Source organism: Pygocentrus nattereri, chromosome 6 (genome assembly GCF_015220715.1).
Source record: "Pygocentrus nattereri isolate fPygNat1 chromosome 6, fPygNat1.pri, whole genome shotgun sequence".
NCBI classification, from domain to species: Eukaryota; Metazoa; Chordata; class Actinopteri; order Characiformes; family Serrasalmidae; genus Pygocentrus; species Pygocentrus nattereri.
The window spans coordinates 34,970,136-34,991,389 of NC_051216.1; the positions used below are offsets into that span (position 1 = coordinate 34,970,136).

General features: G+C 37.2%; 2 protein-coding genes across 2 annotated transcripts; both read right to left on the minus strand.

Annotated features, from left to right (window-relative positions):
• Positions 1 to 616: 616 nt before the first annotated feature.
• hpxa (hemopexin a) lies at positions 617 to 5,047 on the minus strand. Its single transcript, XM_017685241.1, has 10 exons — positions 4,833 to 5,047; positions 4,575 to 4,606; positions 4,208 to 4,321; positions 3,914 to 4,071; positions 3,658 to 3,811; positions 3,338 to 3,550; positions 3,153 to 3,254; positions 1,566 to 1,690; positions 1,328 to 1,475; positions 617 to 1,226 (listed from the first exon to the last, which is right to left on the minus strand). The coding sequence occupies exons 1-10, from the start codon at positions 5,042 to 5,044 to the stop codon at positions 997 to 999; spliced, it is 1,488 nt and encodes a 495-aa protein (XP_017540730.1). The 5' UTR covers positions 5,045 to 5,047; the 3' UTR covers positions 617 to 996.
• A 7,798-nt stretch (positions 5,048 to 12,845) lies between these two features.
• On the minus strand, positions 12,846 to 20,131 carry LOC108412969 (hemopexin-like). The gene is made up of 10 exons (XM_017685227.2): positions 20,046 to 20,131; positions 19,156 to 19,178; positions 17,656 to 17,763; positions 17,178 to 17,314; positions 16,876 to 17,029; positions 15,749 to 15,961; positions 14,841 to 14,936; positions 14,617 to 14,750; positions 13,978 to 14,125; positions 12,846 to 13,115 (listed from the first exon to the last, which is right to left on the minus strand). The coding sequence occupies exons 1-10, from the start codon at positions 20,111 to 20,113 to the stop codon at positions 12,889 to 12,891; spliced, it is 1,308 nt and encodes a 435-aa protein (XP_017540716.1). The 5' UTR covers positions 20,114 to 20,131; the 3' UTR covers positions 12,846 to 12,888.
• Between the last annotated feature and the right edge of the window lie 1,123 nt (positions 20,132 to 21,254).

Consider the following 21,254-nt stretch of genomic DNA (forward strand, 5'->3'; position numbering starts at 1 on the left):
TTCTGAATTTTAAACCTCGAGACTGAAAATTTGGCTAAACTGCTGAACCAAAGAATATTATAACATTAGTATTGATCTAACCTTGCTATTGCACAGAGAAACAATCTGGAATCATATTCAGTTGGTGTTGTTTTTCCGTGTTCTTTGAATTGCTTTGGTTATTTGCTTCGCATGTTCACACTTTAAATTACATTTCTTTTTAAGTCACAGTAGTTACTGCATGTTGGAAACCAATATAGCCATGCATTCATTGCATTTTTAAAGTGGATTGCATTCAATTCTGACATAAATTCAGCATATCATTTTTAAAATCCTCCTGCATGGTTTTTCAGTAAAGCAGTAAAGTGATGTGAAAACAGTCTAAAATGGGGTTTGTTTTTTATTTTAGCACATATTCTGTATATCAGTACAGAAAAGTAATGCCATGTGTGCATTGCATTTCACACAAAACTTTACTTTTATTTATTATTTCATGTTTTTCCAGTATGTGGTACTTCACAAAGATAATGCTAGAGTTTTCTTGTACACCCTTTTATCCTGAATTCCAAGAGTGAAACAAAACTAAAGACATGCTACACGCCATACGTAGTGCAACAGAAAGACAAAGAGCTTGGAATGATTTTACTTTAGTTTATTCATCAACCACAAAATGCATAGATGTTTCACAGATAGCACTGACAGGGACATACTAGCTTGTAGTAAACAGACAGCGCATAGCACAGTGGCAGACAAACCCAGTAGCTTGTGCTACGGCACGTGCGTTTATGTGTTTGTGAGCTGAAGGTAAAGCTAAGTTGAAAAGAGCAGCAGAGGTAGGAAAATTTGAAGCCAGAGAGACACGAGTGAGAGGAAAACAAACACACCACTAGATGCAACTGCCTGGTGTTACACGATTCCATGGCTAATGGAGGGTGTGCAGTAAGACCCCAAAGGTCAGTCCACTTTTAGTTGTTTTGTTGCACCTCCTCTCTCCCTATTTCACTTTGCATGATGGGTTTAGTGGTCACAGCCAAACAGCTCCTGGGCTACATTGTGTTGTTCAGGGATGGCCTTGGAAGCAATCATTTCCATGGGGCTCTGGAATTGGTAGTAATGGCTTCCAATCACAATGGTCACACCCTTGGGCCCACACATGGCAGTGTCAACCTTCTTAAATTTGGTGAGGGGTCGCTCGTTCCCTGCGACACGTGGGGTGGCCTTCAGGTCCACATCATAGATTGTCTGACCTACAGATCAAGGGATGCCATTAGAATAGTAAACAAACAAGCAGCCGATGTTATGTCAAAAGTGTCATCACATCTGATGCTAATATTTCATTCTTTCATACCCTTGATGATATGAACAATGTGATGGTCGGCACAAACAAAGGCAGCATCAAGTGGTCCTTCAATGCCCAGCACCTCCTTCAGAGGTTTGGGGTAGCCCTCCAAGTGAGTGTGTGGCTCGCCCACTTTGTAGACGAACACCTCACTGTCCTACAAACAAACAACAAAAATGGTAAACAACCCAACAAGCTCTCTCTAAGTCTCAATTTTGAAAAACTGGCTGTGCACACAAACACTAACCTTGATCATGTAAAGGTGACCTTCATAAGAGAAGACAGCGTCCACCTCACTGTGCAGCTCTTTGAAGGCACTCTCAATAGTGTCAGAATGAAACTTATCACCAGAGACACTGAGGAAGTGGTGACCTGTGAAGAGAGGAGAAAGTTAGCAGAGAGAAGTTGAAACCAGGGCTTTAAATTGCCAGCAATATGTGTCTGAGTCCAATTGACTGCTTTTTAAATACCGACTGACACGCATCTCGGCTATTCACAACTGTCTTTAAGCACTGATTCCTCCATCAAGTGAAGGGAAAAACTCAGAAAAAAACTCCTCATAGCGAACCTGCAGTAAGAATGGCACTGGTAGTGAACTAATAACTTACAGAGCAATGTTAAGAGCAGGTACTTAGCCAGGTTAGCTATTCTTACCTTAGCTCTTGACAGTTAGCTTGATAAACAAGATTAAACTGGTCTGTATATTGCTTACATTTGCTATTAAAATAATCTGTGCAAAGGTAAATATTAATGCAATTGTATGAAGGCCATCATTTTATTGTTTCATTAAGGTTTGATACAAGATAGATGGGTTCTTCTCAAAATCTAACATTGAACAATGCTGCTGTGTTATATTTAGCATTGGTTTTAGTATTAGTTCATATAATCTAATGTCTAACAATGAATAATGCTGCAAAACAATGTAAAAATGAGTTAAGTTAGCTTTTCTTAGTTATTGAATGCCAGTATGTGGTTAGAAACAACAGGACTGTGCACTGCTTGCATTTGGTCAGACAATCCAACTCACTCTCCATATTCAAGTCTAACCTGAAATCTCATCTTTTCGCACTTGCGTATAAACTCCCTCATGCCTTCAATGTCTGACCCTGTCATTATCCAGCATTTCTTATATAAACTGGTCTGCCTCACCAAACTCATAACCTGCCCTCAGTCTGCTATGCTCTTTCATATGACCTCCCATATACTGCCTTGTCCTTTTGTTTGTATTATTGTGCTCTTGTTATCTGTTTTAAGTGTGTTATCTATGTACTTTGAATTGTAAGCGTCTTTGGGTCCTTGATAAAGCGCTATATAAAAATAAAAAATTATTATTATTATTATTTGCTACTACAACATTCTGTGTAAAGATACACATTAATGCACGTGTAAGTACACCATCATTTGCACTGTTTCATTAAACTTTGCTGAAAGTTCTCATATACAAGATGATGAATCTTCCACAGCGTATAACATTGTACTGGCTATCCCCAGTGTTAGCTTTAGCATTAATGTTAACACTAGCTCATTTGAAGGGGTAGCTTTTTTCACTCAAACCTTCTAATTTTTAGACAGTGGCTGAAAAATATCCCCAGTTTGGTTAATGTGAACATGGTGTCCAGAATCCTTTTTTGGTTTTAAACTGGCATGATTTCATATGGTCATTTACCAAATATTTTAGACGTTTTTAGTCTGTTAGCATAAGAGCATAGAAATTGTAACTAAGAGAGGTGGGACTTGCCAGGGATGTTGCAAGCGGTCAGTTCCAACATTAACAGTGTTCCGAAGTTTGTCTGAAACATGTTGGCTGGACTTGAAACTTATAAGAAGAACTAACCTCTGAAAGCATAGATATCACCATCATCCTCCTGAGTGATGGCATCCAGGTGCACACGGCTGCACTTCTCTCTCTCAATGTGCTCCTCAACAGACTTTTTGCCTAAGACACAAGAGTAACATGCCATCAAAGTACTGAAATTAAGAATTTTACAAAGCCATTTATTTTTACTTTCTCTCACTAACCAAAGTGGGAGCATCTCATGAAGTAATCACGAATCTCCTTGGGGTATCTTCCATGGACATCTCCAGTGATGGGGTCAAACTTAGAGAACTGGTGTCCATGGAGGCAGTAGTAGTGTCCCATGTAGCGGAAGGCACCAGTGCAGTTGGGCATGCCCTTGAACTCTTTCTCATCTACCTTCTTGGTCTTGATGTCGAAGTGGTAGATATCATCATCTGCGACATACAGAAGGAATGTTTGCAGTGCATTATGGAATAGAGATGGATTTAGGCTTAAGACATACTAAGGCTTATCATTTTGTGAAGCATTTTGTTTGCCATACCTTTGAAGAATATAACAGTGTCATTGGGGCAGTCTGGCTTGGGGCACTCCACAGCAGCATCCAAGTGGTCAGGGATGCCAGGGAACATGTCAGAGATCTCTTTGGGATAGCCATCCTCCAGCTTGTGCTTGTAGTAGCTGAAGACCTTGTCATCCTATATAAGGCAAAACATTCAATTTAAATAGCCAAGACTTTAAAATAAGGATTAGCAGACCACAAGCATAGAGAGAGAGAAATAGACATAAATGTATGGTACCAAGAAGAAGAACTGGTGGTCATGGTGCTCAGGGCTGTCCTCAGAGTGCATGCGGAAAGCTGCGTCCACATGCCCCAGGTGGTGATGGTCATCCAGCTCAGCAAAAGTCGCGTTTGAAAGCTCAGCTTCACCGTGGAAACCCTTGAACAGATGGTCACCTAATCCAAATAGCAAGGGACCAAGGGTTAGCCATAAGAAGTGTTTCGTCTTCTCAGAAATGTTCAGAAATAAGGCATATTTTCTTACAAATGTCCATTCAGCCTATCCTGGTGGATTATATTTTTTCTCACTTACCCTTGAAGAAGTAGGGAACTCCCAGCTCATTTACAGCAACGGCATCAAACTCAATTCCCTTGCAGCGGTCAACCACAGCACCATGGTGAAAGGAATGGTGGTCAGGTGGCAGGGCTGGAACAAATGCAAGATTCTTACTTAAACATGGGTAAAATAATGATATGCATTTTAACCAGGAAATCCTTTGTGCAGTCCAAGTGCAGTGGTCAACAACCCACCTCCTGGAGACACACTGCCTTAGTTTGACTGCTGTATTTAAGCTCTAGAATCCTTTGTATGTTCTGTAGCATGGCAGAAAAGAACATGGGAGCTTTCTAAAAAGAGATACTTTTGAGGAAGTTTGCCTTGTTGAATTGCTCTCACTTACTTATAGTTGCATGTTGCCCCCCATGGTGGTCCCTGAACACCAAAAATGAGAAGAAGAATTTACATCATGAACAGAACTTTAAAACATTTTATATTATTGTGTAAAATGTATTATTTTTTATTTCTTTTTTTAAAAATCTTGTGTATTTCTATGCAGGGCATAGAATATGTAGATGTTTCAAATAAGACAGAAATGAGCTCTGAAGATACAGATATGAACTAAATATAAGAAACAAAAAAATAAAAGAGGAGCACTTACGAGCGGCAGAGAGAGAAAGCCAGGCAGACGGTGAGGGTTTGTGCGAGCAGCCTCATGATCAAGAGGGTCCTCTGGTCCTGCTGGAGGGAGAGCTCAGCTGGAGAAGGTGCCAGACAACCTGCGTCCCTGCAGCATTTATAGCAGCCGTGAGAGAGGGCTGACGCCCAGTGCAAGTGGCTGTTGGCACCAATCAGTGTTCCCCAAACACCCATGGTTTGAACGGTCAAACTCATGCACGTAAGCACACATGACACGCACCCCACATTCTAAGCTGGTCAAGGTGCATATGGCTGTGTCAAGGCAACAAAGTGCATCAAGTTGGTGGAAACATCATGAACTATGTAATGTAAAGATCAGATTAATCAGCCTGGTGATCTCTGAGACATATCAGAAAAGGTTTTTGTGACAAGAAGTTAATATCATCTCTATAGGGGATAAACTTATATATGATTAGATATGTCATTTATCTGCATATTTTAGTGTACAATTTCTAATTTTGTTTTGCTATTGTGTAACATACCGCAGAAAAAACACAAAATTGTTGCTCAGGGCTTATTTTTTCCAATAAAAAAGTATTCAACAAACAACTAAATAGTAACTGTGTATTAAAATGTGCAGAAGTATGTTCTCTGTAGAGGACTTAAGCAAAAAAATGATATGCATACACATACAATTGCATTCAACAGGGAGGTCAGGTATGGATGTTGGATGATTAGTTTTGGGCTACAAACAACAACTCCAACTCATCCCAATGGTACTGCTTTGTGCTCCAACACTATTGAGAACATAGCTCCTCTGCTGGGGGGCTTCATACTCCTCTAGCCTATGCTTGGCATTGGACATGGTGACCTTAGACTCATGTGTAGCTGCTCCAGAGCATCCTGTTCTATTGTCAATGCTTTTCTGGAGATTATACAAGCTGTGTGTGCATTTGAATTCCTGTGTCAGCACTGAGTGTATCTTAATGCACTGATGAATTTATTACAAAGGTGTGTCACAAATTTTGGAGATTTTTTTGGGATAGTAATGGAATATATTAGGAACTAGTCTTTCTAAGAATAGGAGTTGTTTAGGTTCAAAGCCTTTGACTTTTTGTTCATTTTCTGCTTAGCTAACCACCTAAATAAGTTACTGTACGTGTGGTAAAGGTTATATCCATTCTTTTTTTTGTTGTCCTAATGACACTACAATAATCTATATTGGTCATTTTTAGTTAGAATATTGGCTTCATCCTAAGACCTCATGCTAGCACTACATCATTTTTCTAAAATGGGATAGATTTGTTGATTTAATGCCTACAGTCATATGCAAATATCAGGAAACCCAGCAAATTACATGGTCAAATTACATGTTCTGTTCAACTTATCTGTAGAACAAATAAGTTATACATATACAGGGAACACACTTCTGCACATTGTAATGCACAATTACTCATTATTTGCTCAAATGAGCATGGTGGAAATAAATTTAATGTAAGCTGTGGTCTGGGCAAAAGTTATATTTTTATTGATGAATTTATTTGATGAACTCTTGAATTGAGAACTTCTGCACTAACTTATTTAAGTGTGTTCATACATTTCCAATTATGAACATTTTGTCTTGAAGAAAATAAAATTATCTGGTGATAGAATGCGAAAAATTCTCTAGGACAGTCATATGCAAAAGTTTGAACACCTGTGGTCAACAGTTTAACATGTACTCTACAGGGAGCAAACATAAATGTGCCACTTTTTTGTACATTTTAGTGCACAATTTCAACATATTGGAAAAAAATAAAACAGAAAAATGAAAAATAAAATGTCCCATAACTTTTGCACAGGGCACATTTTGGGTTATTTTTTCATCGTTCATCGTTCATCGACTTTCAAGCTCAAAATTTTTGCATACAATAATCTTGTTGAATAATCTTGTTGAATAATCTTCTAAAATTCTTATATGAGTTTCAAAATGAGATTTTGTTCATTTTGCAGCATAATGTTCCTGGGGGATTAATGAATCTCTGGGACTATCCATTCATCCAGACTCTGCAAGGAATGTTCCAGAATGCCCAGGGCACTTATCAGGGTTCAGTCTCTTCTACAGACCTGTAAAGGTCTGTAGTAACACTGTTCATGTAGTAAAATAAATAAAAACCTCTGACCACTGCGCTTCACTTTGATATGGACTAAACATTAACAGACAAAACTCCTCATGTTCTTGGTCTCTCTTTTGCTTTCACATACCACAGAACAGTTATTCTAACTGGTCATTTGTAAAATATAGGTTCTCAGACCATAATGCATATTAAAAAACAGTAACATTCCTAGAGATATTCCTGTCAGAGAAAAATTCTGGCCTTATAGAGTGCAATAAATAATATTTACACTTATGAGGTCATTATAGCAGTAATACAAGATATTAGCAGATTATACAACACATCCTTAGCTTATCCTATGGAGTCTGAATCCTTAGTTGGACACCAATATTCCTAAACAAGAAAAAAGACTTAAATGTTTTATATTAAAGACTGTTATGCTAAAAGTGTTTAGTGCTCTTACATGCATGAACACAGACTTCATATTACTGTAAATAACATACACATACAATGCACACAAATACTCCATGTCCATGCATTTCTAATCCACATTTAAGCAACACCCACACAGTAAACAAATGCTGACTCTTAGGCATCCACAGCTAGAATTATTATACAGATTATGACGTTATGTGTTGACTTTTTTCCCCTTGGTCCTCATCATTTTGCATCAAAGATGAATGAGCAAATCTGTTCATTTCTATTCAAATTCATCACCTTTTTACTGTTTTAATTCCTTTTATTTGACCATACCTTCATCAGAAATCAGGAACTGCACCATGCTTTGCCAAAGGTATATTATTTTCGGAAAACTACTTTGCTGCGTTGCACGCTGTGGAACATGGGGAATTGATAATGGGTAAATATACAACTTTTGAACATTACAACAATTCAGCCCTATATGTTTTTGCTTTTTTTTAATTGTTGATGTCAACAGTATAATTTCAGTGTTAAAGTATAAGTCATTCAGTAACAGATATGAAAAAGCATTACAGTACTTACTGTAATGCAAATTATTTACAGTATTACCCTGAAAAACTACAGCTACATCTACGGGACATACTTGATGGGGCACAGACGAATGAATCATGCAAGAACGAGATTAAAGACACTTTATATTTATTTAATATTGCACAATGGCTCTTCAGATGATAACAATACTGTGGAACTGTGGCAGCTTGTTAACATGTTAATATGATATTAACAGTAATTGGCTGCTTACAACTCAGATGAAGGTACTTGTACTGCAGCATGCTCCCTCCATCTTCTGCATTTGATCAGGAATCAATATCATTTTAGTTTATTATTTTTTATTATTGTTATTTTTAGGCTTTTTTTCTGGCATCTGATTTTGGTTTGCTCATACCATTTATTTATTTATTTATTTGAAAATATATGTATTACATTTTTTATCTTTGATCTTTTGATGAATCACTGAGCAGTACATATTTTCTTGACCTTTATCTATATTATCTATCTTTAATGAATGTAATCAACTGATAACAAGAGGACGTGCCGTGACTCTAAAGTTCAGGGATGTTAGCATTAACTCTGTGACTCTAACTCTCATCACTCCCTGCCAGACAAAGCTTTATATCACCGTGTTTGGTGTTTTTAAATTTTTTAAATATCCACAGAAGAAAATCCCATTATAAATCCAATATAATCGATCCAAACTTACTTGGAAAAAAGTGTATTGCATTTATTCCATTAAAAGTTTAGATTGTTTTTACTTTACCAGTAGAATTTTTGACATTTTTTTCCCATACATTTTTTGGAGATTTTTTTTTTATACATGTCACCATAAAATGAAACCACACAAACATCACTATCAGACTAAAATGAAAATGTAAGTACTTTGAGAAGTACAAGCCTTCCAAAATAATACTGTGGTATAGGAAAGAAGTATAATAACTCAAGTATTTTCCACTATTCAGGGTAAAACATGCAAAACAGACAAAACCTAATTTCCCCTCTCATTGTTCTCTGCAGAACTCAAACCTAACCTAATCCACTTCATCCAAGTTTTCACTAGTGTATAAACTTTACTGAAACCTGCAGGGCAGTGGATTTAGACACTTCTGCAATAGACAGTCTTGATTAATGCAAAGCCATTTCGTTCTGTGCATTAACATGTTTGCTTATGCTCAGCTTACACTGAACTGACCTTGTAACTAGAAACCTTGCCTTTAAATGGAAATTGTCACAGTGCCTTTCAAGCTGGAGAAAAAAACTGAACAGTGACAAGGAAGGTCTTGCGTACTTCATGATGTTGTTCGACTGACGCTCTGCAAAATTAAACAAATGAACATACAGTATGAATATGACCAAGATGATTATTATATGCAACTAAAGGTGCTTATATGTGGCTTATGGTGCTTATGATGTAAGTGCATCTAATATTTTAGTTGCACTTTTTACATTAGTTCTTACATTAGTACCAGTCCAGCTATCTGCAGTTTTATGTTCTCTGAGAAGTGAATCTTCTTCACTGTTTGTAGGTTTGTGTGAGATACATGAGTGTGAGATGAAGTCACGTTGCTTGAGTCAGTGACCGTGCGGACCCCTGCCACCAGCGATCCCTCCTGAGGTGGAGCCAAGGCCACTGGAGCTTAGCACTGAGGGCTCCCTGCCAGATCTATTGCCCCTTGAACCCTGCTCTCTCTGCAGCACGTCTGCAATGGTTGGTCCCCCCGCAGCCTGCTGCTAATCTCACTATTTAACAAACCTGCCTACCCTAGAGAGGACATGCAAAAGAACCTGATAAACTCAATCAGATTTTACAGATAAAATACCATAAAATAGCAGATACACTGAAAATGCATGAAATACATTCAATCTACTTGATAATGTGTAGGTCCACTTCATTTCCACATGAATTAATATGTAGCATCAACACAGTTTACTTTGATGTGATATGTTTTATTCATGTGAAAGTGATGTGCAGTTCACTCAAATCAATTCAATACATGACTTTTTTTCAAGTGTAATTCTTACTTCACTGGTGTCCATTGAAGACACTGTATGAATTAATTCAACATTGGCGTTGTCCACTGTATATTTATTATGATGGAAAGCAGCTTGTTTACAGTACAGTATAGCACTAGAACTGCACATACCTTGACTAAAGATGATAATAAAGTGGCACAAAGTGAAGGCAATTCACTGTCCACAGTGTTACAACAAAAAAAACATTAATAATACATAGTTATTTTTTCTTATGTATTTTCTTTTAATCTTTTTTACCATCACGTCATATACACAGTAATGTCAATTCCATTAAAGTATATTCTCTGTGTAAAATGCATTACTTAAAGGGGAATTCCACTGACATTTCCAAATCTCTGCATAATTCAATGGTGGAGATGTAAATTAAGTCATTCAGAATGGTTTAAGGTGAAATGATTCATTATGGAGAAACTTAGGGAAAACATTACTTTACAGTGGTGGTGATAGAAACCAGGGGTCACGATATCTACAACACAAATAATGCCAGTGTTTTTGTATAAACTAAACTGACCACTGAGTTTTTTATGCAATGTTTATAATGATAAAAAAGTTGTCTTTGGGAGCTATTTTGCTTTATAGCACCTTGCACTTATTTTAAAAATCTTTTTTCCTAAAAAATAATAAAGCAATTTTTAAGGCATTGGGCAGTGTTGTGTTATAACTAGAGGGCTAGCTTTCAGAGTCATTAAAGGCTTCAAACTTCCAGTTCCCAACACTACCAATGTATTCAATTCTGACACAGTAAGTTGCTCTAGAACAAAGCATTTTGCATCAAACCACTCCAGATGACTTTGCTTACATCTGAACCCTTTAATCATATAAAAACTTTGAAAAAACAGGGGATTTCTCCTTCAAACTATGCAAACAATAAAGAGACTATACTATACTATAGTTAAAAAAGTATAGTTATAGGTAAAAAAACAACTTTTCTGTCATTAGTAATTTAATTAATTAATTAGGTTCATTAGTTTAGCTCAGCCTGTTCACGCGGTCATAAGTTTTTCAACTTGCAGTTCTTTTTTAATGAGGCACAATACAGGGCAGCCAATAAGAACAGATCTCATTTGCATATATCAGTTCTAAAGGTATAACAAAAAAAGAGCCTGTTTAATTCTAAGGGAGAAAGACAGGTTGGCAAGGGCATGTAAAATGAATTTTGTGCTTTTTGGTACATAAAACCACACTTGAAGCTGTAAGCGTACCTCACTAGGGGAAAAAACAAGTAACTTGCAGGACATGTCAGATTACCAAAACCAGGAAAATAGAATAAAAAAACAGACCAGATAAAGGTGTCAAAAAAAAAAATAGTTCAGAGAATTGTTCAGAAATGCACACTAGACTGTGCATTAGGCTTTTACAGAGTCTTTATCAGATAAAGCTAAAGTACAGAGTTAATTCAAATGTTTGTAAACAAAGGCCTCAAGAAACTTCTGTGTGGATAACAGTAAACAGAAGCAAATAATGTAACTACTAGAAAATTCAAATGCAAGGTTATTCTGTTTGGAGCTGTGATGTAAAGCCAGCAAATGATTTGACATTTTTAGATTCAGAAGCTGAGGAGACCAAACAAAGCTAAAGGATCATTTGGTAAACTGTTCAATTTCTCACATCTGGGCTCTTTACATTGTCACCTTTTAGGTTTTAAGACTGTGTGTCTGGGTGAAGGTTTTGACTATCATTTGTCCAGTTTTTGCAATATGGTGTGGGAAAAAAAACCAAGAAACAACATTTTAGTCCTTTCAGTTGTCACTTCCATTATGATATTTTTGTTTAGCTGTGTCATTTAGCGTAATTAACATAATAACTCAATGGCCAGTCATAACAAGAGCTACTACTAGTAACAGAATGTGTCTGAAATGAAGAAGTGCAGAAAATGGCCTGCTCTTTCCAATAATTGTCCAATGACTTCAAAATGATGAGCTAAAAACATGGATTTCCAGGAATCCAAACAATGACGCATCTGCAAAATGCATTGTTAAACATGACAGCATTTCTGTCAGTCCATCAAAGTTCTGATTCTCATCAAATCAGTAATTGTCTGTTGAAATTCCACATCAAAGCTGCTGAACTAACATTATTGTATCACAGAATTAAGAACCATATCAGGTATGAGTGATAATGAATAGGATTGTCTGAATTCATTAAAACTTCAAAGAGTAAAATCTTTGAAGACCAGGTAGTGGAAAAAACTTGACTGTGAACAGTAGATAGGTGACCCAACTCTTCGTGAAGCACTTATTGGAAAGAATTGTATTGCACTTGCGCTATGTTTTATGACTGTATCTTTCTTTCTGGCTAGGATAGATTCTCTGAGTGGACAGCAGAGCACATGTGTAAGTTGCTCTGGATAAGTTAAATGTTTCAGGAGCTTGTTTTTGTTTTATGGAACAAACCATTGCTGACAGTGCAAAATACAATACTGGAAGAAACATTAGAGGTGAGCTCAGTGGAATTTTGACTTTATATATGTGGGTATAGGGGTGTCTTTCTTCAGCCGGTTGAAAAGGAGGAAGCCTATAGCATCTTTAATAACACATAGCATGTATAATAGATGTAGGAACTCATAAAAATCAGAAAATGTCAGGCTAGACTCAAAAAGAAATGCAGGCAGAAATGCTCAAAATGGCAAGATTTATGCCAAGAAATGAACAATAAAAAGTATGAATCTGAAGCATGAAATAAGAAAGGTGATATGGGCAGTGCTGGTGGTTAGATGGGTGGAAAAACTGAGTGCTGACGGTGTTGTTAAAAATTCAGTACAGAGTAGCAGTGAACGAGGACAGTGATAGTACTCTATGTAATCAAATGGCTATGCATATGTATCTTTTAATACAGTTGAATTTATAGCCACAATCACACATGCTACACATCATGGAATCCCTTATCATCTTTATTAGTCATCATCTTCTGTCAGTAATAAATCTGTTCCACCTGCACCTCTACCACTACCAGTTTCTTAATATTTCTGTCCCTCTAGTGGTCACAGCCTAGCAGCTCCAGAGAGATTCTTTGTGGATGTGGACGTATTCGGCTGTGTGATAGAAGCATGGGGCTTTTGTACCGAAAGTAATGAGCCCCCACAAACACTTTCACCCCGTCTGGGCCGCACATCCCCGCATCCACCCTAGGGAAGGGCAGTAGGGCATCCTTCTGCACAGTTCGCGGTGTGGCATTGAGGTTAATGTCATACATTTTCCGACCTAAGAGACCAAGGCAGAGTATTGGACACATTCAATTTGAGGTACAGCAGCACAAAATATCATATTGTGATTATACAGCTGTTTATTTGTATAGTCTAATCATACAAAACTAAAATCAGTTTCTCTAAGTGTATGATTAACTTTAACATTTGTAACATAAAATTGGGCTTTTGAGATGTAATAACAAAACTAGCAGCAAAATTAAAGCTTAAACCATCAAGCATTCTAAACAGCATACATATCGCCACAGCAGACATATGTATGGACCATTTATATCCTACCTCTGATGAGGACTATGTGTGGAAGTAGAAAGTGACACAGTAACACAAAAAAACCAAACTTGGAGGAATCAGGTCTCCCATGCACATCTTTTCCCTTTTCCCATTGAAAAAACTAAAGTTGGATCCAAAATGGCCAACTTTAAAATGACCACCATGGTCACCACCCATCTTGAAAAGTTTTCCCCCTCCCATAAACTAATGTGCCACAAACAGGAAGTTAATATCACCAACCATTCCCATTTTATTTGGGTGCATCCATATAAATGGCCCACCCTGTAGTACAATGTACATATGATAGTGAGATTTATTTTCTTCTATTTCAAGAAGCTGCAAAAGCTACATGCATGCTAATTACTCCCCCTTGTGGGAAGAATCATTAACCATCAGTTAGTGAGTTACCACAAAGTAACTTTAGATCTAGATTTACTGTAAATGTAATCCAGGTTTAAAATTATGATTTAAATGTAATCCTGATTATTTTAAAACTAGGTTTAAAGTTTGGCGCCACATGATTAATAGATAAACCTTGATTTAATCCAAGTTTAAGTGTAATCCTTGTTAACCCACCCTAAACTTCTTACCTTTGATAACATGTACAACATCATGGTCTCCGCAAACAAATGCAGCATCTATAGGGCCCTCGATACCTAGCTCATCCTTGAGAGGTTTGGGGTTGCCTTCAATAAGGGCATAGTCTGCTCCAGACTTATAGATGAATAACTGCTCTCCCTAAAGAGGACAGTCCAAAATGAGCAGTTCACTGTATAAGCACAATGGCAATATACAGTGTTCAAATGCCTGGATTCATTCAGTATATTGATAAATGTTATTAGAGGGTTAGACGCTTTAATATACTCTAATATTTCTAGTCATTTATAGTTATCTGATGGAGATTCCATCACCACTTTGGAAATATGAGGGCTGGATATTCATTTTATTAGCTATGGCATTTTTCATCATAGATGCATATAACATTTCTGAAATCTTTACAGCTTTGAAACCTGTGTAGTACTACGATCATATTAGAATCATTTATATTATTAATTCTATATTATATTTGTCATTTGCCAAACCTTCAAATGTTAGTGAAAATAGTTTATTTATGAAAGTTACAGTTAAGAAAAGAGTTTATTTAGCAGACAGTTTAGAGATTCTATGTCTTTAAAAGTTTCCACACAGTCAGTGATCAAGTGTAGTACATTGATTCTATATTGTCTAACCTTGATGATGTAAAGCTTGCCATCATATGAGAACGCTGCATCCACATCACCCTCAATTTCCTTCCAGGTGCTGCTTATTGGAAAGGCATGCCAGCCATCAGTCTGACGATCACTCAATCGCAGGTAGAAGTTTCCTAAATAACAAGGATAACAGTGTTTTATTCAAGACAGAATCTTCAGTATAACACAGAATACAGCAGTAGCAATCAATTATATATACACACCTCTAAAAGCATAGGCTTTTCCAAGGTCATCAGAGGTGATGGCATCCAAGTGCACATGGCTGCAGCGTTCCCTCTCTGTGTCATTACTGCCATGGCCTTCATCCGCACAAAAAATCACACTCTCAGTACTTCGATATGTGGCTGCCATATTGTCGCTGTCCAAAGAAAAATATATATCTTCAAAATGGTGACTTTACAAGAGAATGGCCTTAATATTTAATGTAAGTAGTTTTATTCCAAGTCATTTTGGAGCATTTCTATTGCCCCATTCATTATCAAATTCTTGCCTGGTTCAAAAATGGAGGGTTTTTTGGACAGCGACAATATTCATAGTCCATACAACATGTACAAATCAAATAAAATGCAAAAATATTTGCACTAAATATTCATGACCATCAAGTGTGGAATCACTGGTTTCACCAACACAAATTTAACGGTGATGCAGATAAATATGTAAAGTGATTCTGTATGATTCTTTTCATGTTTCAAACTATTTGCAAGAGGCTGTAAGAATTAAGAAATCTTAGATGTATCCAGAATGATAAACAGAGGTGGATTCATAATAATTAAGAAATAATTTCAAAATTTGTGATCAGATCTCAAGGCAGATAACTGCAAATGACTATATATAAAGATTACAATACATTATTTTAAATGTAATGCTTAAATGTTTTAGTGTAGTATTTATTGTATAATAACTTGCTGTTCCCAAATATTATAAATACTGATACAAAAAAATCTCAATATGTGTACATTTTATTTTCAATTGCAGTTCATTACATTTTTAACTGTACTATAGTCATTTGTGAATAAAGTAATGAGTAAATAAAATGACAATTAATATACCAAGGGATTCCAAGCTTCTGAATAGTGCCAAATCATACACTACTCATACTTCTTTTCCTCACCAAATTTGGCACAGCGCATAAAGTAGTTCCGGGTGTCTTTGGGGTAGTTGCCCACTATAGCGCCGGTCACTGGGTGAAAGCGGGTGAAGTTGTGTCCGTGGAAGCAATAGTAGTGCTCCAGCCAGCGCATGGCTGCCGTGCAGTTAGGCAGGTGAGACCACTGCCTCAACATCACCTCCTTATTCCTGGTGTCAAACTGGTACACCTTGTTATCTTAGGCACAAGATAAGCACATGCATACATATTATTTAATGTTAGCAATATTATAATGAACCTAAAAATAATCAACAACCCAAAATTTAGCTTTTTTTAGTTTTGCCCTGGTTCTACAAGTCTAAAGCAGCTACAAGGAAATGGTAGTTTATAGCCACTAGTTTAGCAGAACTAAATTGTCATAGAGGACTCTGTAAGTCCATCAGGCCTTTGATTTCTACAAATGAAAATTTGGTTCATGCAGCCAGAGTTGCTATGTGAGTTTAAAAAGGAAATTTCCCAGATTTTTCAAAATTACTGCACCATTACTGCACTTATAGGTAGCTGCTGTTTGTAGACACTTTTGTCCATTTCTCAGATAACAATATACCTTAATACCTCTCTTGTAAAGTGTGTAGTGATGTGGCTCTAAAACAAGAAACAATCTACACTCTTCAGGTCAGTAATAGATGTATTATTATCAGGCCTGGGCGACACGGAAAAAGCGATATATTATGATAATTATAAACATTTCTCATAATATACAATATGTATCACAACATTCTAATGCACAGACAAATACCTTAGCTGTGTCACATTTAAAAAACTATTATTACAGTGATTATTATTCAGTTATTCATTTCACATACTATATTAAATATATTTTTACATACTATATTAAATAAAATTTAATAGGATTAATTATTCTGTTTTTGTAATGAAATATGCAGTTGCAGTTTAATTATTAATAATATCTGCAAAAACATATTGTGTATCATGATAACAAAAGTTATCATGATAAAGATAAAATATTGTCATTCTGCCAGCCCACACTTGCAAATAGTATTGAGATAGGATACATGGTTCCAGTATCAGTGCAATCATAAAAACAAACAGACACATACACACACAAATGCATTTACACACGTCCATACCCTTGAAGAATAGAACAGAATCAGCCACACACTCTCCCTTGGGGCATTCCACTGCTGCGTCCAGGTGATTGGGGATGCCAGGGAAAACCTCAGGAATATTTTTGGGATAGCCCTCTTCTAACTTGTGCTGATAATAACTAAACACTTTATCACCCTTGGAAAGATACAAGATGAAAGGATGGAGTGAAAACTAGTATTGTCTGTAATGCTGTACTCAATGCCTTCCATTGCCAGTGAATGGATGATGCCAGATAGAGCACAGACAGAATGTGTGAAAAAGTAACTGGTTTCTGTGTGTTTACCTGGAAGAAGAAGACATGGTCATGGTCAGCGCTATCTGGGTGGTGCATGCGGAACGCTGCGTTTGTGTGGCTCAGCTCCTTATATGTGTGGTTTAACAGCGCAGCGTCTCCATGAAATCCAGTCCACATGTGGTCACCTGACACAAAATCAAAGATGACACAAAATGTAAATGCAAGCACTAGATAAGTTGCTAGGAAAATAAGCCTATAACTTGCTGTCCAGACAAGACAACCTGTACTTGAGAAAGTGTGACACATGAGTAATTCTAACTTCAGTCGTTTATTTTTAAGAGCAGTGATTTTCATCATTGTTTACAAACACAGTTAATAATAATTCAAATTAAGTTAGCCACCTAGCTACATAATAGCTTATAACCACAAAACAGGTAGCCAAAGTAACCCTGAACCCAGCCACTAGGGAACATAAACCTAAAACTACAGCAGGCCTTGAAACTATAGGTCTATGTGTCTTTCTCACCTTTAAAGAAGAAGGTGACTCCGTGCTCATCAGGAACAATGGCATCAAACTCAACACCCTGACAGCGGTCTATTTTGGCATCATGGTGTTTCTCCATAACATGGTGATCTAGAAGGAGGATTACACTAACTGTTATTCTGGTATAATAACTGGGCCTCATTTACCAATATCTTTCTACGTGTTTTCTCAAATTTGTTCATGGCCTTATCTTCAGTTTGTCTTCAGTGGGGTTCTGTTTTAGAGGCTGAATTTGCTTTATTGTTGCTTTAGAAGTATGTTTTGGGTCATTGAGCCTCATTCACCAATATCTTCCTAAGTTTTTTCTTAAATTTGTTGGTCCTAAGAAAAGGTCAACATCAAATTCATGACGTGTTCTTAAACCGCAGAAATGTTCGCACCTTTGTGCTCTTGAGTGTGTGTTCTTACCTAAGAACGAATCCCAAATGAGAAAACAGTGGTGAATGTCAGAATCTTCAAGAAAACCGCACAAATGTGTTTTTAGAATTTCTTCTTAAGAACAGTTGGTGAACGAGGCCCTATGAATTTACATACAAGCTTCCCAGTTCATTCATTTTGGAGGGGAGCACCCTAATGTGTCTGACAAAGTGGCAATTCTCCCATTGCAAATTCTCTGGTTAATGGATCTCATGCAGGAAACAAGAGATACTTGTAAGTTTTGTTGGATTTTTAAAAATGAATGCATCCTTCCACTTTCCAGACACAAATTAGGAATTATTTTGACTTTTCATTTTTAGCCGTTTAGATCCATCATCCCCTTTAATCCAGAACCTCTGGCGTTCTGTAGTCATGATTTTGATATTGGGAGACATAAGAAGGGGAAAGGCCTGAGACGATATGGGAACTGTTATGGGAACCCCTTAAAATGTCTCTGGTCAAACTACTACGTAGATACTAATGAACTTACTGCCCTCTATTGGTTTCGGGTGAAACAACACTAAAATGACAAGGAATTTTTTCGTTTATTCAACAAAATAATTTGCAGAAATGTGTCACGCTGTCAGATTCAGTGTACGCGAAGCCTCGTCATTTTCTACCCCCGCCCCCCAAATTACCAATATAATGACGGCGCCCGCGAACGGGGTAAATTGCTAAAAATATCCACATATTCTTTAACTATTTTTCTATTTTTTAAGCATGAATCTCCTTTAACTTCGGAAAGTAGAAAATTGATTGCATTACAAAATCAATGAAACCTTCCGGTATATTTGTACGGCAAACGTGTTGGGAGGTAGTTTGCTAGCATTACTGCTGCCGAGGGCTGAGGTAAAGCGGGACAGCAGTGTTGCTAGAAAACGCAGCACACGAGCATTTGACTGTAGAAAAAGGATGAACTGTTTACACGAAATGAACCCAAATGAATTAAACGCATTTATTTTAGACTGCCACTTCTCCTCGCGAGAAATTCTTTGTTTCGTGACATTTTGTGAGACATTTACAATTCCTTAAGTTTAGAGCACAGGAAGGCGAAGAGCGTCTCACCTGCTGGTTTAGGACCATCAAATCTAGAGAGAGAGGGGGAGGGGGGGGAGAGGGGGGTTTGTTATTTACCTCTTGGTCATTTTACTGTCATACTCCTGAAACAGTACACCTTGAGTTTCTAGGCAACAGAGAGAAAATGATCATGCTCCAAAATGCACGACATACATTTATTTTATGAAAAATAAACCTTGTCTTTAGTCACGTCCAAAATGGCGCCTCTTTTGGTTCTGAACTAAAACTCACTGAAACCTTTAATCCAAGAATAGCCACCACTTCAGCGAATTCACCGAAAGGGGGCGCTGCATGTTAGTATTCAGAGCTATCCACATGTTCAAAACAGACAAATAAACCTTAGGCTGTCACAAAATAGCTCTCATCATCCTCTGCTGAAGATTTGCCTCTGGAAAGAGCATTATTCCCAACATTACACTCACACTGCCTTATTCAGAATTAGTAGGCGAGCGTTATATTTGTTGCTAAGTGAAGCTGAAACGGACCAGTTTACAGAGAAAGGATTAGTTTAGTGAGGAGGCGTGGATTTGAGAATGATCAAGAGCAGAAAAAGGAGGATGAAAAAGATGTAAAATGTGAAGATAATTGAGAGACAGTAAGAAAGGCTGGTGGTGTCTGTAGTCAGAAATGTGGGAAACAAAGCAGCACTGAGCTACAAAAAGGGAAAGGGACAGAGCCAAAATGCAAAATGTTCACAGCTGCATTTGTTCAGTCAAAACAGATATGGGTTCATAAATACACTTTTTACAGTAAAGGTGCCAAAAGGGGTGTTTGTAAATTAGATACAGGTTTTAAGAAACTTTTAACATTTAAAAAACCTTTACATTGTTGCATATGTGTGTTCTGCAAATGTGTGCATACTGTAGTGAAATACATACAGTGACGGAGCTGCCAGGCTGAGAGAGAGGGCCAGGCAAACGCTGAGGGTTTGGGCGAGCAGCCTCATGGTTAGGAGGGTCCTCAGGTCCGGCTAGGAGGGAGAGCTCAACTGGAAGGAGCATTTATACACACATTTACATGTGAGTGTGTAGAGGCAACAGGGGACAGGCACCACCCCCACCCCCCACCCCCCCCAGACACACTTGAGCATGGACACACACATGGTGGGAAGCACATGCATGTGTGTACACATGCAGCACAGCAGGAGAGCTTAGAGGGCTTTTCAGTGTAGTTGATACAGGTTAAGTCAATACAAACACTACATAGACAAGAACAGATGAAAGCGGCTTTTCTGTTTGAGCAATTGTTTTTCAGTCTCAGAAAAAAACAGAACACATATATTTACCAGAAAATTACACAAAAGGCACTAACACTAAGTATAATGTCAAATCTATCAGTACTGAATTTGTCCACTCTAAGCTTCTGTGCACGCTACACTCTTATAAATAATGTTTTTTCAAGAGTTTTTAGTAAAGACAATAGTTCTATGTAGAACCATAAACACTAAAAGAACCATTTCCATGCTGAAATGGTTCTTCAGATTGATGGCAAATGTGTTTGTCCTTTTTGAAAATGGTTCTATAGCACATAAAAGGGTTATTCCATTGTTACACATTTTTGGTGCTATATAGAACCATTTTCAAAAAGAGAAAGAGGTACATAGAACTCAGGGTTATCAATAGAACTATTTCCTGTACTAAAGAAATCCTGAAGAGCCATCTTTTTGAAAAATTCATGACTGTTGCACAGTACTGTCTTTGTATAATTTTAGGTCCTGGCAGCCGAAATGTTTGAATATATGTTCATATGCTGACATTTTTTCGCACAGAAATATTAGTATCAACACATTTTACATACAAAACTACAGCTAAATAAGGAAATTCTACAACTGATGAAGCATAAGGTCAACATTCTAGTGTCATTCATGATCCACACTGACATAAAGGACATTACTGAATTACATCTTTTCAATAGAAACGACACTCTATACATTTTAAATGAAAATATATTTAAATAAACACAGTTGTTTATCAGTCATTCATGTCATTTTTTCTCTAAAAATGTATGCCACGTATTTCTATGTCTATATGGCGACACTGACTAAATGACCTAAAAAGGTCACGCAAACCTAATTTTGAGGCAAACAA

Coding starts and splice junctions, on each gene's coding strand:
- LOC108412969 (XM_017685227.2), bottom strand. CDS start 20,113: ATGAGGCTGCTCGCCCAAACCCTCAGCGTTTGCCTGGCCCTCTCTCTC. Junction 17,315..17,655: donor AGTCACCTTCTTCTTTAAAG/GTGAGAAAGACA, acceptor ATTTTGTGTCAG/GTGACCACATGTGGACTGGA. Junction 15,962..16,875: donor TTCTGTTCTATTCTTCAAGG/GTATGGACGTGT, acceptor CTTGTGCCTAAG/ATAACAAGGTGTACCAGTTT.
- hpxa (XM_017685241.1), bottom strand. CDS start 5,044: ATGGGTGTTTGGGGAACACTGATTGGTGCCAACAGCCACTTGCACTGG. Junction 4,072..4,207: donor AGTTCCCTACTTCTTCAAGG/GTAAGTGAGAAA, acceptor TATTTGGATTAG/GTGACCATCTGTTCAAGGGT. Junction 3,812..3,913: donor ACCACCAGTTCTTCTTCTTG/GTACCATACATT, acceptor TGCCTTATATAG/GATGACAAGGTCTTCAGCTA.